Source organism: Nansenia antarctica (genome assembly GCF_963989245.1).
Source record: "Nansenia antarctica genome assembly, chromosome: 5".
NCBI lineage: Eukaryota > Metazoa > Chordata > Actinopteri > Argentiniformes > Microstomatidae > Nansenia > Nansenia antarctica.
Window position 1 is genome coordinate 16,588,841 of NC_137690.1, and position 16,773 is coordinate 16,605,613.

The 16,773-nt window shown below is 43.3% G+C and overlaps 1 protein-coding gene across 1 annotated transcript; it reads left to right on the forward strand.

The window, feature by feature from the left end:
- Positions 1–2,295: 2,295 nt before the first annotated feature.
- On the forward strand, positions 2,296–15,888 carry LOC308157797 (ATPase MORC2-like; the record flags this gene model as incomplete). The annotated part of the gene is made up of 24 exons (XM_080531399.1): positions 2,296–2,363; positions 5,615–5,668; positions 5,796–5,830; positions 5,941–6,009; positions 6,214–6,304; positions 6,413–6,521; positions 7,491–7,650; positions 7,749–7,860; positions 8,076–8,201; positions 8,302–8,381; positions 8,483–8,565; positions 8,742–8,827; positions 9,165–9,305; positions 9,425–9,579; positions 9,725–9,853; positions 9,931–10,036; positions 10,298–10,430; positions 10,624–10,710; positions 10,802–11,071; positions 13,040–13,291; positions 14,669–14,838; positions 14,931–15,024; positions 15,466–15,654; positions 15,823–15,888. The coding sequence occupies 24 exons, from the start codon at positions 2,296–2,298 to the stop codon at positions 15,886–15,888; spliced, it is 2,865 nt and encodes a 954-aa protein (XP_080387525.1).
- Between the last annotated feature and the right edge of the window lie 885 nt (positions 15,889–16,773).

Genomic DNA, 16,773 nt, shown 5'->3' on the forward strand with positions numbered 1-16,773 from the left:
GGAAAACATTTAAACGGGATCACAGTGGGATTGAAGTGTAAAATACGGGATAATCCCGGGAAAAACGGGAGGGTTGACAGGTATGCAGTAGACCCACTAGAAAAAACTAGACTACACCACTGGTCAACAGTGATAACTTTACTCAACAATTATAGTCCTGTGTTCTACAATGAATGGCTTCTTTGACATGTCTCAATATTCGACTAAATATATTATTATATATATATCGATATTAGACTAAAGGCACGTGTTTAGTGCAAACAAGCAGAACGGTCACATGGCATTGTCGGACTTGTAGTTCATAACCTGACGGTGATCTCGCGCCATCTCACACAGATTACGTGAATGATCTCGCGAGAATACGGCTGCGTCGCAAGGTGTCGCAAAGTCCCTGACGCGCACTCCCAACCCCCGATCTGAAAAACTGCGGGAAGTGGATTCGACGGCGATTCGACTGCGAGTTACAGGACAAAGTCGGTGTTATCAGCAGGTAAGCATTGTAGTTTCAGTTTTGTCGGTCAACCGTTTTTAATTGTGATTAACGAGTTAACAGACCAGACGAACCGAGTTCAGACGAAAAGAGGCGGTGTGCTTGAACTGATACTTCAAGCTAGCACATAGGTCTACTAGCACGGAAGCTAGCATTATAGTCTAGCAGCAAGTCCTCAAAAAAGGCTTTAGTTTTCGAGATACCCCTACCCGAGGTAGAACAAATGACAACAATGATTTTTCTTATCTTTAGGGTCTCCCATTAATGACATTGATTGTTGTCAAATTTTATTTTTGGGGAAAATATGTTTTTTGGGTTGTTCTTTAGAACTACCCCAATCCCTGAAAAAGAGCCAAATTAGACCAGGCCGAATATGGGGAAGGTGACAAAAAAGCCCATAACTTGAGAATGATCACTCTTTTCCTATTCAGATTTGCTGAGGTATGAACCAGGTGGTTGTCCTACATCACCAAATAGTCAGACAACTATTTACCTAAATAAATACTGAATTATAGTCCTGTAAACCTAGCTTTAGTTTAGACGGAAATTTTACTTTTTGGTGACAGGAACATAGGACTCCATCACTTTTCTCTCATTTATCAGAAAAACAGAAATCCCTGAAAAATATATCATTACTGAATTGTCTAGGGTGCTATTGAACACTAACCAGTAGTTGTATGGAAATATCTCATACAGTTCTATTGCAAATGAGATTTCTTTAGACATAGGCCTACCTCTTCTCTGATACAGTCAAATTCCGAATGGGGGATAAGTGGCATAATAGCCTATAAGTTAAGAATGCTCACTCTGATGGTCATCATATTTGGAGAGGGAAATACCAGGTGGCTGAACTACATCACCAAATAGTCAGAATAAGAGTAACCCAATAAAATAAAGTGTATTAGTTCTAAATTGCAAGCCTCTAAAACATAGGTGTAAATAGTACAGGTTTTTATAAGTCTATTAACAGCTAACACTGTATGTGTTACAAAGCACTTGACTTTTGGACCATTGGGACTGACTATAGCGTCATATACCATCAACGGGGGGAAATGCAACATGAAATATGTCAAAATGCAGCACTGTCATGCACAGATCAGCCTTATAACATGTAATGTTATATATATATATATATATATATATATATATATATATATATATATATATAATGTTAGACAGGGAGCGCAGATGTATTTTTATGAACGATATGAGGCTGGGAGGGAAAAATCACAGTATACCCACTAGAAAAAACTAGACTACACCAGTGCTGCCAACGTTGACAGAACATAGTATGACAGAACGGTCTCTTCTTCTACTTCCTCATCCATACTTAAGTCATAAAACGACGTCAAGACTTTGGAATGATCCATAACCGTTTCAGCACTTGTGAACCTCCCACGTGAGAGTATTGTCTTTTGGGAGTCTTGCTTTGAAAGTGAAGTGGTTCACCTGGCGCGTGGTGCTGTGGCTGAGGACGTTTGAGAGTAGACCTAAGCAGTCTTAAGAAAAAGCCTATATATAATGCCCAATGTAGACACGGCTGCAGCGAGTAGGCTATGTCAACCATTAGGGGTTAATCAATGATTGAGTTGTTTCCTCTCTATGTATTATGCTCTGCATGATCGCACCTTATTTCAGGTCATTGGTTTTTCCCCCCATCCAGATACGTTTATTTTTTGTTCATTTTTAAACCAGTGTACTGTTGTGTTTGTGTAGGTTCTCATGAATAGATCCACTCCACTGGACTGAAAGGAAGTCAGAAAGAAGACCAGGAAGAGAATAAGTAGTAGTTTTAGTGAGTGGTAATGGCCTACTCTAACTACAGCAGCCTGAATAGGGCTCAGCTCACCTTTGAGTATCTACACACCAACTCGTAAGTACCATCTTGGGGAAAATACACCCAATACATACCACACATGCATCACACCCAGACCAATTCTCACGCCACCAATGTTCACTTTGCCCAACATGCCGACTTATGTTTTCAAGGTTTTCTAGGCCTATGGAATAACTGTTTACTAATGACTGCAGTCAGTTTTTATTTATTATTTTTTTATTTAACCTTTATTTAACCAGGCAAACATGTAAGAACAAATTCTTATTTACAAATGCAGCCTGACCAAAAAGCAATGGCTCTTTGGGGTGTGGTGGTACTGTATCCATTTTACCCTCAGTCTGTGACTTGCACTGCACATGATCCATAACAAGGTGACCTGCATGATTCCAAAGAAAAAACAGAGCTCTGAACATGTTACATGAACCATTTGTATGCTGGTGGATTTTGAGATGAAGCCACTCACTAGTGGTCTCCTAAGCCCAGGGCTTCACTGTCTTATCAGTGTAATCCAGAATCGTAGGGGCTCCAACACAGTTTAAAAGCTAAGTTAGAATAGACACTATGGATGACTATATGAAACCTGCTTTCTGGGCACCACTGAGTCTGAAGACAATGGAAGGATGGGGGGGGGGGGGGGGGTTGGGGTCAGGAGGAATGACGTTGACTGCTACGGAACAATGATTGAGTACATAAAACTGAGCAACACCTGTTTAAAACCCCTGTGAACCGCTGGGATGTTATATAATTGGGTGCTGATGTTCCAAGGTCACTGCTATGTGACAGCCAGACATGAGATTCTCTTTCTATAGCTGCTGTGGCTTACAAAACAAGATTAGGATTCAGATTCACCATAGAGGCCAGGTAGAGCCTGGACATTAACACCATCAAACAATACTGCAAGGATCAACTTTATCTTATGCCACCTGGTGCATGTAAGGCCCCTATTCAATGTGCATCAGCGTACAGAAGCGTACAGTGTACAGAAGCGAGCGTGGCGCAGAGGACCAAACCGCAGACCATGTTATCCTGGATTGCCCGGTGTACCACCCACCCAACGGGATGCATGGTCTGTCGGTATTAGATGACGAGACGATGACGTGGCTTCTGGAGGGGTGTCCAGAAATATAGCCCGGGTGAGCCCCTCAACCAGGTCTCGGGGTGGTAAAAGGGTAGCCCCTCGGCCCCGAGCCTGGTGGAGTGGAGAGGAAAACAACTACCCATACGCCGAAGAAGAGGCGTACATCTCTTAATCATTTGGGTTAAGAGTGTAAACATAATGCAAGAGAATTCAAGAACATGGTCTAAGACTGGTATGGACCAAGGCAAATACCAGTGGCAGACCATCCCTCCTCATTGAAGTGTTTTTGTATTTCCTGTATCAAGAATGAGCTGACACTATCCATTAGTGCTGTCCCAAACGACTATTTTTCTAACGATTAATCTAGCGATTATTTTATCGATTATTCGGTTAGTCTAACGACTAATTTATCGATAAGTCTAACGATAATTTTTGTACTGTAAAAAAAAAAAAACTTATTTGGCTCCACCTCACTGCTATGTTTAGCCAACTTGAATGCCAACATGGCCATTTAGAAGTCTGTCCATCACCACAACACATAGCTAGCTAACGTTACTCTCGCTGCTATGTTATGATTAGCTAAATTGATGCTAACGTAGCATGCGAGCTACGAGCTAGATAACGTACAGTAGGTGCTCGCACCACAATGACAATAGGCTACCGTAGCTAGCCAGCTACATAGCTAACGTTACTAACACCAGAAGACAAGACATACGAACTGTGGTGAGCTACATTGCTTGTGTAACATTAGCTAGTAGCTATCCATTTTTCACTCATACACTTAATTGTCTCGCCTGGTAAAATAAAGGTTTAAAAAAAAAAAAAAATCGCCATTTTGTTTATTTACGACTAACCGACGCATATTACGCTAACCGACGTATTGACGTAGTCGGTGACGTCGACGACGTCGAATAATCGTAGCAGCCCTACTATCCATCCCCTACAATAATCAGAAGGAAAATACTAGAGTATGTTAAATGTAATGGGAGGAAGAGGTCTGACGGGCCAGATGAGACTTTTTGGGGAGGACAGGGGAACCCCGAGGAATGTCAATGAAGCCCCAGTATGCACAGGAGAGGAAACCCCTCGCAAAGTTGAAACAACTCCACGTTCGCAGGAGAGGGAAGCAGTGCTCCTGGGAATCAGTTGAGACTTGCTGCTGATATTCAAGGTGTCAATGCTGAGAGAGACAGCTAAATGTTTGTCTTCAAATCAGTCAGATGTTATGAGAGCATAATTAGAATTATGAGAATTATAATTATCAAACTGCACAAGAGAAAGTTGTTTTAATCACAAGCAGATGAATTAAACTCTGAGCTTTCTAGATACCTCGATTGAGAGAGCACACAGAGAACCCAAATGCTTCTTAATTGTGCTGGGAATCTCAGCCAGCCGCTGTGTAGCAGACGTGTATCAGCTAGACAGTGTTGGCTTCTCTGGTGCTTTGTCAACCCAAATACACTCGGCAACAAGTAGGCCTACTACTGCGAGCAGAAGATGGAGGGTCAATACCCACCGGTCTCTGCGGAGGAGGTCAAAGGGTGATGATTGCAGCAGTGTTGGCTTTACTATTGTGCTGGAACGTCACTCCCTGGAGACATGTAAGTCCAAATGAGGATGACTAAGTAGTAAATGAAGGAAGATGCTGTGTGATGACTTTCCACAGTAAATTACAATGTACACTGAAGCCTGTTGATGGATGGATGGCGTGATGTTACTACTTTATGAGGAAGACTCTGGAGTAAGAAAAGGTTGTAGGCTTAGCACATCTTAAAAATATATTGTCACCTTCTTAAAATAATGGCTTATGTCACTTTTGAGGAGAATGATGTTTTTGTCTAAATATCATATATTCTATATTTGGTTCAGTTTTTCTCAACTTGAAAATATGACGTACGCCATTATTTTAAGAAGGTGATGATATACAGGCTTAAGAAAAAGTGCAGATGTGATTTATCATATGAAGCCATTTTCCGCAACAATTTTTGCAACAGTCATTCAGGAGTGTTGATCTTCATTTTCTTACTACTGGACCCCTGGGTCCTACCCACTGATTTAGAGCCAACCATCACAGTACACAATCAGTCGCCCCCGCTATCCCTTACCACCACCCATAATCATTTCATACTACTTGCCCGCCTCTACCCAGACTTTCTTTGCCACTTAAATAAATGTTCAATTGAATTGACTGGTTGTTGTATGTTTCCAGGACAACCCACGAGTTTCTATTTGGAGCTCTGGCTGAGCTGGTGGACAACTCCAGGTACTAATAATGTCAATTGCTAAGGCCTTGAGTTTAATGACTCTTCTATTAACGATACACAACACTGTTCTCACTATGTATATGTGCTGTTAAATCACTTTCGACCTGTCGATCATCTATCCTACAGGGATGCAAATGCAACCCGGATCGACATTTACACAGGTACGCCATGCACACACATATATATACACACATACACACACACACTCTCCGACTCCAACACACATCTACCATCATGTTCTAACCTGTATTGCACCTCCCCTGGCTGACAGAGAAGAGACAAGACCTCCGTGGAGGCTACATGCTCAGTTTCCTGGACGATGGGACAGGAATGGATCCCAGTGAGTGCTACACTGATGTCACTCATATACAATGACTTACAATAACAGGGCTCTAACTAACAGAGACTGAGGTCCAAGTTATACTAGCATGTCTCATGGTAGGGTTAGTCTAACAAGTCAGTGCAGCATTGAACCATGCTAATCGCTGGCTCTTTCTCTACATCTCACTCACTCTCTCTCTCTCTCTCCATCCTTCACTCTCAGATGAAGCTACTAATGTGATTCAGTTTGGGAAGTCCAGTAAGCGAACTCCAGAGTCCACTCACATCGGCCAGTACGGCAACGGGCTAAAATCGTAAGAGACATGTGGAACTCCCAGATGAAGCTGACGGACAGACCCCACTGAATAGATGTGTTGTGTCTGTGGAGGTTATTGACTTACTGTGGTGTGTCTGTTCTTTAGGGGCTCCATGCGTATTGGGAAGGACTTCATCTTGTTCACTAAGAAGGAGAACACACTCACCTGCCTGTTCCTGTCTAGAACATTCCATGAAGAGGAGGGGCTGGATGAGGTCAGGGGTCAGCTGTAGTGGTTTAATCTGGCAATAAAGTGTAGGATGTCTTTTGTTGAATCCCAAATGGACTCCTAGCATCCAGGCACTTTATGTAGATCTAAAAGGACTGGAGAGGTGTATCCAATAGGGCCATGATTTCACTAGTTTCTGTTGTTTATACCTATTCCATTCAGTGTGTATGGCCTGTACAATAATGCTGGTTATCTTCCCTCACACCGGCAAAGAACCGTTTCGGTTTGCATTTGCAAACCAAGTCTGGAACCGGCCGCCGCGTTCAGACCGAAACTGAAAAGTTGGTTCGCAGCGGGAATCTGAAAATAGTGGTTCTCAAGCGGGAACCAAAACGTAGAACAGTCACGTCGTCAGTAGGTGTGTCATATTCTAGGCTGCAAAGACCAGCAAGAAGGAAGGAGACAAAATGGAATCTAATCTAAATCTAATCATTAGTGATCAAAACAATTATCAAAAGTTTCATCATTCTCTCTATCTTCCTCACATGCTCAGCAAACACACACACTCACACAAGCGAACGCAAATTTCGTAAGCCATTTCTATTCCAGTAATGGAGCAGCTGATTAGTAAGAGAACGCGTGTAGAAAGTGTCTTTTGTTTCGTTTCATAGAAAATAGTGTTTATTTCAGATACTGTAGTCAGTGGAAGATATTATCCTAATTTCCAGTGAAGTAGCCGCCATCTAGTTGTGACATTTTTGTTTATCCTGCCCCTTCATCACCCATCGTTGATGACGCGGATGGTTCTGGTTACACTGGTATGAACACGGGCTGGTTCGCCAGACAGCATCAAGGTTCGGAGGTTCCCGAACACGAACGTGAACCGGAACAGTTCTTTGTCGGTGTGAAAGCCCTATGAGTGACTCCTCTGTCAGGCGATGAGGTTAGGACTCAGTAAGATGGAGATTGTCCTTTAAGCATTTGTGTAATATTCAGTTATTCCCTCCCCTGTCAGGTGATTGTGCCTCTCCCCACCTGGGAACTGAAGACCAGGCAGCCAGTCACAGCTGACCCTGAGAAGTATGCCATTGAGACAGAGCTCATTTACAAGTACTCTCCTTTTAAAACTGAACAACAGCTGATGGAGCAGTTCAACAAGATAGAAGGTAGCAGTGGTAAGTGTGTGTGTGTGTGTGTGTGTGTGTGTGTGTGTGTGTTTTGCCGGGAGGGGGGGGCAGCTGTGTGTTTTAACAGCAGTCATTTGTGTGTGTAGGTACTCTGGTGATCATCTATAATCTGAAGCTGATGGATACTAGAGAACCAGAGTTGGATGTAGAGACAGACTACCAGGATATTCTGATGGCTGGGACTCCAGCAGAGGGAGTGTGAGTATTAGTGTGTGTGTGTGTGTGTGTGTGTGTGTGTGTGTTTTCATGCGTGTATGATAGCATGAGGGGGGGGGGGGGGGACATAAACATGAGGGGGGGAAATATATATTTTGGATAAACATTTGTACTGTAAATGTGCATGACTAACCTGTACTTAAGGTAGTGATCAAGACGATGTGTGTGTAGTGATAGCATCACTTCCATCCCCACAGTAAGCCAGAGCGGCGATCATTCCGAGCATACGCAGCTGTTCTGTACATTGACCCACGCATGAGGATCTTCATTCAAGGACACAAAGTCAGCACCAAGACAATGTCCTGCTGCCTTTATAAACCTAGGTAACACACACACACTTCACAAAGAGGTCTTCGTGCACCTCATAGAAATCCAGGTGCACTCTATACAGTCTATACAACAACTGTGTCTGTGTGTCATCAGGGTGTATAAGTACACGTCAACTCGCTTCAAAACCCGTGCTGAGCAGGAAGTGAAGAAGGCTGACCACCTTGCTAAGATCGGTGAGTCTCCATTCGAAATAACTATTTTAACTCTCAGAACCCTTTTCTACACACTTAAACCACCTGTGCTGTTTGGCTGAATGCGTGTATGTGTCTTTCAGCTGACGAGAAGGCTCGCGAGGCGGAGAGTAAGAGTTTAGCTCTGGAGGCCAAACATGGCGATGACCTGTCCAGATATGCACGGGTAAGAACACACACACACACACACACACACACACACACACACACACACACACACACACACACATACAAAACGAACCATCACATTGTTGCATGGAAGTTATTGTTCTTTTTTAATTCTATAAACATGGCAATATCTTGCAACCCACTTGCAATATCATGCCCGGTCCTCTTCCCCAGGCCATGCTGAGGAAAGCCCAGGAGTTGGCCTTGATGCTTCGTGGAGATGCCGAGATGAAGAGGAAGATCCAGGAGACCAAACAGAAGTCAGTCGAGACGATCATTTACATTTACATTTTTGGCATTTAGCAGACACCTTATTCCAAAGGGACTTATGACTAAGCAAGTGAATCATAAATTCACCTGTCGTAGCAGGAAGAGTAATCTAGCTCAGTCGTCATTGGCAGTCGTGAAGACAATAAAAACAATTGTTTAAATGCAAGGGTTTATTAATTTACAGAAGTCAGTCTACCTTATAAATAAACAAATAAAATTAAGCTAGTTACAACTATAAAACGTACACATCCCTACTTCTCTCTCTCTCTCTCTCTCTCTCTCTCTCCACCCCTCTTCCCAACGCTTCTCTTTCTCTACCCCCCTCAGAGCATTAAAGGAGCCTAAGGAGCTGAGTTTTATGTTTGGGGTGAACATCGGGCAGAGGGACCTGGATGGGATGTTTGTGTATAACTGCTCTCGCCTCATCAAACTGTACGAAAAAACAGGGCCTCAACTGGAGGGAGGAATGTGAGTCACACACACACACACACACGTATGTAACTGAAGAGGAAGTATGCTAACTGTGGACTCTTAATGCTTAACTCTACTATCAACTATAAATGCGTATTTCTCTGTATGTATGTCAGGGCGTGTGGAGGTGTGGTGGGGGTTGTGGATGTTCCCTACCTGGTTCTGGAGCCCACTCACAACAAGCAGGACTTTGCAGATGCTAAAGAGTACCGACATCTTCTGAAAGCCATGGGAGAACACTTAGCCCAGTACTGGAAGGATAGCAACATCGGTGAGACTCACGCAACAGCAGAGTTACACTGACACAACCCCTTAACCACTATAGAATGGTTCAAATTGTTTCTGTGTTTTGTTGTGTGTGTGTGTGTGTGTTTATGTGTATGTGTGTGTGTGTGTGTGTGTGTGTGTGTGTGTAGCTCAGAAGGGCATTGTTAAGTTTTGGGATGAGTTTGGGTACCTGTCTGCCAGCTGGTCCTCGACCCCCTCCTCAGAGCAGAGGTACAAGAGACGCCGTGCCATGGAGATACCACTCACTATACAGTGTGGTAAGTTGCACTCACGCACACAGTAACTTTCAGCACATATACAAAGACACTGATCTCCTTCTCTCCATCCCCTACAGATAAGTGTTTAAAGTGGAGGACTCTGCCATTCCAAATGGATGCAGTGGATAAACGATATCCAGACAACTGGGTGTGTCTGATGAACCCTGACAGCACCCAGGATAGGTACACAGAGAGACACCCACTATTACATATAGTCACCTTCTTAAAATAATGGCTTAAGTCACTTTTGAGGAAAATTATGTTTTTGCCTAAATATCATATATTCTAGATTTGGTTCAGTTTATTCAGACTTTTGCAACACTTTAGAAATATGATGTAAGCCATTATTTTAAGAAGGTGACAATATGTGTATGCGCTACTGATATGATGGAACTATTGGCATCATTGTGTGTGTGTGTGTGTGTGTGCGTTCTGGTGTTTTAGGTGTGATGCGGCTGAGCAAAAGCAGAATGTACCGTATGGAGTTCTAAAGAAGGACAAGCAGACAACTGAGGACGAACAAAAAGAGCTCACAGATAAGATCAAACAACAGCAGGAGAAACTACAGGCACTTCAGGTAGACACACAGTTACATAAACATGCACACTCCTTTTTCAGAGGGGAACTTTCTCATGTTTGTTGATTAAATAGACTTGAGCCCAAACTGTTTTTGATGAATGGCGTAAATCTGCACCCCCTAATTGGTGTGTGTATCTGTGTCTGTGTGTGTCTGTGTGTGTCTGTGTGTCCGTCCGTCCTCGTGTCCTCAGAAAACTAGTACTATCAGGTCTTCAGCAGATGTGCGGAAGTTACCTTTGGATGTCAGCTTGAGACCTAACACAGAGAACTCTTCTCAGGTACCTCACACTGGTACATACTCTCTCTCTTGCTTTCTAAATATAATATAATATATACATATATCAATCTCCTGTTCTCTGGGTCTCCTAGGCAACCAGGTCGTCAGAGCGTGTGACACGCCCCCGCTCTCCCCCCTTACCCGCCGTCCTCAAAAACCCCCCAAGCTTCCCTCCATCCTTCAGCCGCAAACCCACTAATGCCCGGACTGCTGCTGCAGCTCCCTCTCCACCCCCTGCTCCCAAAGCTGACCTATCTAAAGCCAGAGCTGCAACAAAGCTCCCACCCCCAGCTGCAAAACCCACCCCCAAAGCACCTGCCAAGACCCCTGCCAAGCCCCCTCCACCCAGCCGCAGCTCACGGGTAAGTGTGTGGTGGAATTCATCAGCTTGCTGGGTCAGGGTTTGTTTTTGTGACTATTTGGTTTATACTTCAACCAAAAGTGTTGGCTAGGTGAACAGTAAGATCCATGAAATTGAAAAATTCACAAAACACATACTGTATATATATATATATATATATATTAGGGGTTCGGATCGCCCTCCACGGTTCGGAACGCATGTGTACCGCGGATCAATTGCAAAAAGTAATAATATTACTTAATATTAGTTAATATCTCTTGTAAATCACAATGTAGAGTTGCCATGAAAAGATAGACGCGACAGTTGCGGGCTTTGTTTTACTCTAAAGCGCAATGATAGGTTGATAATGCGAAAGAAAAAGAATCCGTTGTTTGCTCACTACACGTGAAGCTGGGAATCCACAACAACAAGGCTGCGTTCGTAAATCCGCTCTGAAATCTGATCAGCGTTCAAGGAACGCCTCTTGTCCAATCAAATTACTTGGTCGCTTTATGACGTCGGATCCAGTGTGCGCTCCGGCGCTCTCAAAGCGAATTTACGAACGCGGCCCAGGTGTATCATGGCGAGTGCTAGTTACGTTGTTCGGCGGAGAAGAACTCGAAATGCCTCCCTTGTCATTTAAATCCCATGTACTGGAGCACTTTGGCTTCTCTGTCAACTATGACGGGAGGCACGAAAAAGGTAGCTCGACAACTTCTGATAATGTAGGCATTTTTTTCATACCATGTTCAAAATAAGGGTTCACTTTATTATTTAGTTAAAAGTGGCATAAAACATGTTTATTCATCTGCTTTAAAGAGCCCAGTGACTCACTGCTGCAACCAGGCGCCTCCTCCCTCTCTCCTATCATTTAAATTGAGTGTATTTCAGTATAATTATGTAATGTTTGAGTGTAGAATATGTTATATATATATTATATATATGTATATATATGTATGTATATATATATTACCAGTTTTGACATCTTGAATGTTGTTGGTTTTTGTCACATAGTAAAAGGGGTGTTTTTACAGAATTCAAGGAAAAAGCAGTTTTTATAAAAACAAAAATGTTTTGTGTTGATCGGAAAAATGATCCGATCCGTGACTCAAAAACCGTGACCCGATCCGATCCGTGAGTTAGGTGATCCGTTACACCCCTAATATATATACTGTATGTAGATAGTTAAATGTCCACCCATAGGTTGTGAGAGTGATAGCAGATGCCATGGATAAGTCATGGTCAACTGTAGTTGGTGCTTGTTTATAAAGGGCTGGTATGATTTGCTGGCTGAAATGCGGACGAGCGGGAACTACGTAACAAGACTTGATTTTCACTTTCAACATGTGTTTAAAACCTGTGTTCTGACAACAGAGTATTGTCTGCTGCTATAAAAACACCTATGGCCTTTGTTGTGGCCTGGTCTAAATAGGTAGCGTAAATGCCACAGCTGGTTTCCACTTCACTCAGTTTTTTCTTGTACCTGTGATGTTCACATTCGGGTGATGCCGACTCAAATGAGTGAACAAGTTCGACGTACAGCCAGCTACATACCCGATCACAGTTGAACAATGCCGGCATATAGCTTTGGTCCGATCCACCTGTCTTTGTCCATCGTCATTGTAGGTAACCGAGAAACCGTAGTTTTCCCAAAAAGGAGATTTAAGGGAAGCTAGAGGAACTTCAAGCTCTAGTTTATCTGTGTTCGCCATAACGACTGCTAAATTACTAACGATCTCTCTGTGGCGTGTGTGCACATGCGTACTGGCTGAGATTACCTTTCTGTGCGTGATTAATATATATTTTAAAAATAAAATAGTGCTACAGAACCAACATTAGTTCTGTCCGTTTAATTTGCGTTTATTTGGGAAAATGTTAAAAATCGACTGACCATCAGGAACGAATAATCGGTTATTCTGTTCCATCCCCAGAAAGCAGTTATGGTAGTAAGGTCTCTCTGTATGTATGGTATGGTATGGTCTCTCTGCAGACTCCAGCCAAATCCTCTCCTGCCAAACCAACCACACCTGCTAGCAGCCAACGCAAGAGAGTGATAGAGCAGGAAGAGAGTGAGGAAGAAGAGGAGGAGGAGGAAGAGGAGGAGGAGGAAGAAGAGGAAGAAGAAGAAGATAGTGAGGAAGAGGAACCACAGCTCAAGAAATCCAAGATAGCATCGGCAGTTGGGAATCGTGGTAAAGCTGTTGAGAAGGCATCTCCAGCCAAACGGGGCAAGGTGACAGAGGTATGTATGCACGCACATACATACACACACACTAAACTACTTCTCAGACTTCCAAGTGTGTTGAGAGCATACATCTTTCTCTGTTAAGACCCTGGTCAAGTCAACTGTCCAGCAGATTCAGTCTCAGTTTTGTGTTGTTTCACAGTGTCAATTCATCACATTTTCAGTTCAGTTATAGTGATGGCAAGAAGAACCTTACTTAGCACGTATAGACAGACAGATAGACAGACCAAAAGATGGAAAGACCTATCGTTAAGGAGGAAGTAAATGAATGAGGGCACATGAAAAGGAAAAAGGATGGAGTAGTGTTAGAAGAAGAGAGAGAAGAAAAAGAAGGCTGCCTTGGCTGAGAAGAAGTGGAGGTCCTTCAAAGACAACCAAGAAAGGAGATATAAAAGCATGTCAGTCCATGACAAACGAGTCAGAAGTGAGCAGGCATCTATTAAAGCAGAGTGACATGGAGGGTAGTCTCTATTATGAATGTGGACTCCACTATGTATGCTAGCTAAGTGTTTCCTCCAGGATTTTTCACATTAGTGGCGGAGCGGTTGTCTTTCGCGCGCACAATTTTTTTCCCGCGTGCACGCGCATGAAACGCGCACTGGCGCTCAAAACAAAGACGTAGTTTCACCAAAAACTAGAGGGTGGCAACAATTATAATTTCTTAAATAGAGGTTAAGTCATTAAAGCCGAGCAGGTGATTTTATATAGAAGGTGATCAAATACCAATATATCCTACAGCTGCAGCGGAACATGCGGAACGCGCATTACACACACACACACACACAGAAAGATCAATACGAAGTAGGCCTACATGAGAGTAAAGCCAAGGTACACACACACATACACACACACAGACACACCTTACAGCCTCCATGACCAAACCCCCCACCCTTCAGCTGAGGACCAAGGTACTCACTACTGTCTGTAACCCTCACCTTCAGCCAAGACCAAGGGCTCTTCTCCTTCTCAACTAACTCAACTACTAAGTAGAATGGGTCCTGTCTTCTACTAACTCTGCTATATATGGAATGGGTTCTCTCCAGCTCTCCTTATTGACTTGAAATGACAAGTCGGTGATGGGTCCTGTCCTTCTCCCCTAACTCTACTCTAAATGGAATGGGTCCTGCCCTACTCCTATCTACTCTTTATGGAATTGTCTCAACTCTAAATGGAATGGGTCCTCTCCTTCTCACTTTGGATTTTGGTGTCTCTTTTCTATTTCCATCCCTGTGTTTTCTACACAGACATGGTCAGGACCAGCTCCTGACAAGACACGCTGAGTGACTGTCCAGTGGATAGGTTCTGGTATAATTCTGGGTTGTGAGCGTTTTTAAATGTACTGTGTTTTCATGTATTGTGTTGTGCATCTTTCAGGTGTCTGATAGTGATGAGGGGGAGGACCCAGCAAAGGATCTGATGAATGCTCAGAAAGGTGAGAGATGCCAGGTGGATGGTGAAAAGGTGAGAGATGCCCCCATGGAACCTGACACCACCCAACCAGGAACCAGTCGAGAGGTGACCGACAGCCTGGTCACCATGATGAGGTAAGCTAACAATGTCATCACTGGTATTGCTGTATTGTTTGGATATGATGTAACTGCTGCTGTATGATGGTGTGTGCGTGGTGTGTCTCCAGGACACTGCTTCGTTATTTCTTTCCCCCTGATTTCCGGATCCCAAAAGATGACATCAACAGTATGACAGCAGAGGAGCTGGTGGCCTTCCCCATGGTAAGACTGACCGCTGATTTGTACACACAACCCTTACCGTGATCCTCAGTTATAGAGATCTAATCTGGTCTCTCCGGGCTTTGATCTGCAAGGTTCTTAAAGCAGACAAAATCTGACAAATCATGGTGTCATGGAGGTGAGGTTCCAAATGGAAAAAGGGTTGAAAAAATCCCTCGGATGTTTTCATAATTCGACTAGGTCAGTTTTAAGTTTCATTTGGTTTCTTCAAATTTCTTCACACAATCATTGCCCATCGCTCGCGAGGTAGATGACAGCAAGCATACTGAAGAAGTGGAAGTTAGAGGGAACGCATGTGGAGAAGCTAAACAAAGCTGATTTGGCAAAGTGAATGCAAACAGAAGAGATGGATTATCACGAATGGAAGATATGCATGCGTGCAATAATGTATCTGTATCTAATCCTGTCTGTGTGTCCCTGTAGAAGGAGTATTTTCAACAGTACGAGTTGGGTCTTCAGTCATTGTGTAACTCGTACCAGAGCAGAGCTGATGCCAGGGCCAAAGCTGTGGAGGAGAAGAGCAGCAGTGCTGAGACTAAGTTGAGGGAGGCCGATGAGAAACTGCAGAAACTACGAACCAACATTGTAGCTCTGCTACAGAAAGTACAGGAGGTAGTTATACACACACTGTCTCTCAGACTTACTTACATACACACACACACACACACACACACACACACACACACACACACACACACACACACACATATACACACACACACACACACACACATATACAGTCATACGCTGAACACTAATGTCTCTCCTTCCCTCCTGTAGGACATTGACATAAACACAGATGATGAACTGGACGCTTACATAGAATACTTGCTGACGCTTACATAGAATACTTGCTCACCAAGGGAGATTAGAAAAGAGAAGAGGAGAGAAGAATGAAGAATGTGACTGTTCACTGTGTTCATTTTGGTCTGAAAGTTATTGTCTGGATTTCAACTAACTGGCTTTTCTGTTTTGAGTTATTTAAAATTATTTGTTCATAGTATCAAAGAGGATGCTCCCAGTGAGCGGGCCGGCGCCTTGCCTACCTCGCCATTGGTGTGTGAATGTGTGTGTGTGAATGGGTGAATGAGAGGCCACATTTTATAGTGCATCCATCGTTCGTTCCACATACATTGATCTGTTTGATGTGTTGATTGTTCTGTTTTTCCAGGCTATCGTCAGCAATAATTGTTCTTATCAGCTTTGTTCATTGTCTGAATCTAAACAACGTTATTGGTATTTTCTCAGACAAAACCCCTTCACACAGGTGATGACTCTTTACTGTGAAGTGAAAATGACGTTTCTGAAAAGAAACGAAACCACTTTTTTGTTTTTTGACAAGCACAATCATTTTTGGAGCTCCCTTAGAGAGAAAGACGATGTGATTGAAACGCGATTGGCAATCAGTCGCCCAATCTTACCCAGAGCGAGTGAATACAATCGAAATTACACACAGATGACGTTAAAATAATTTAACGTTCGAAAGGTGATGAGAATAGAGAAAGAATAGAGCAGTGTGACTGTTTGGTGTCAGTGGGGGTCAAGATAACAGTCAGTGTCACTGGGGGTCCCGGGCCTCGTCAATGAGGCTCATAAACCCATTACATGTACATGAACTCTGAACCCAATAAAGTCCTTTTGAGAAGACCAGCCATGGGCATGCCTGTTGTTTGTCTGTTGGTCTTATACTGTATGATATCACGTACACCTGAGTAATGTTGGCATCTGATG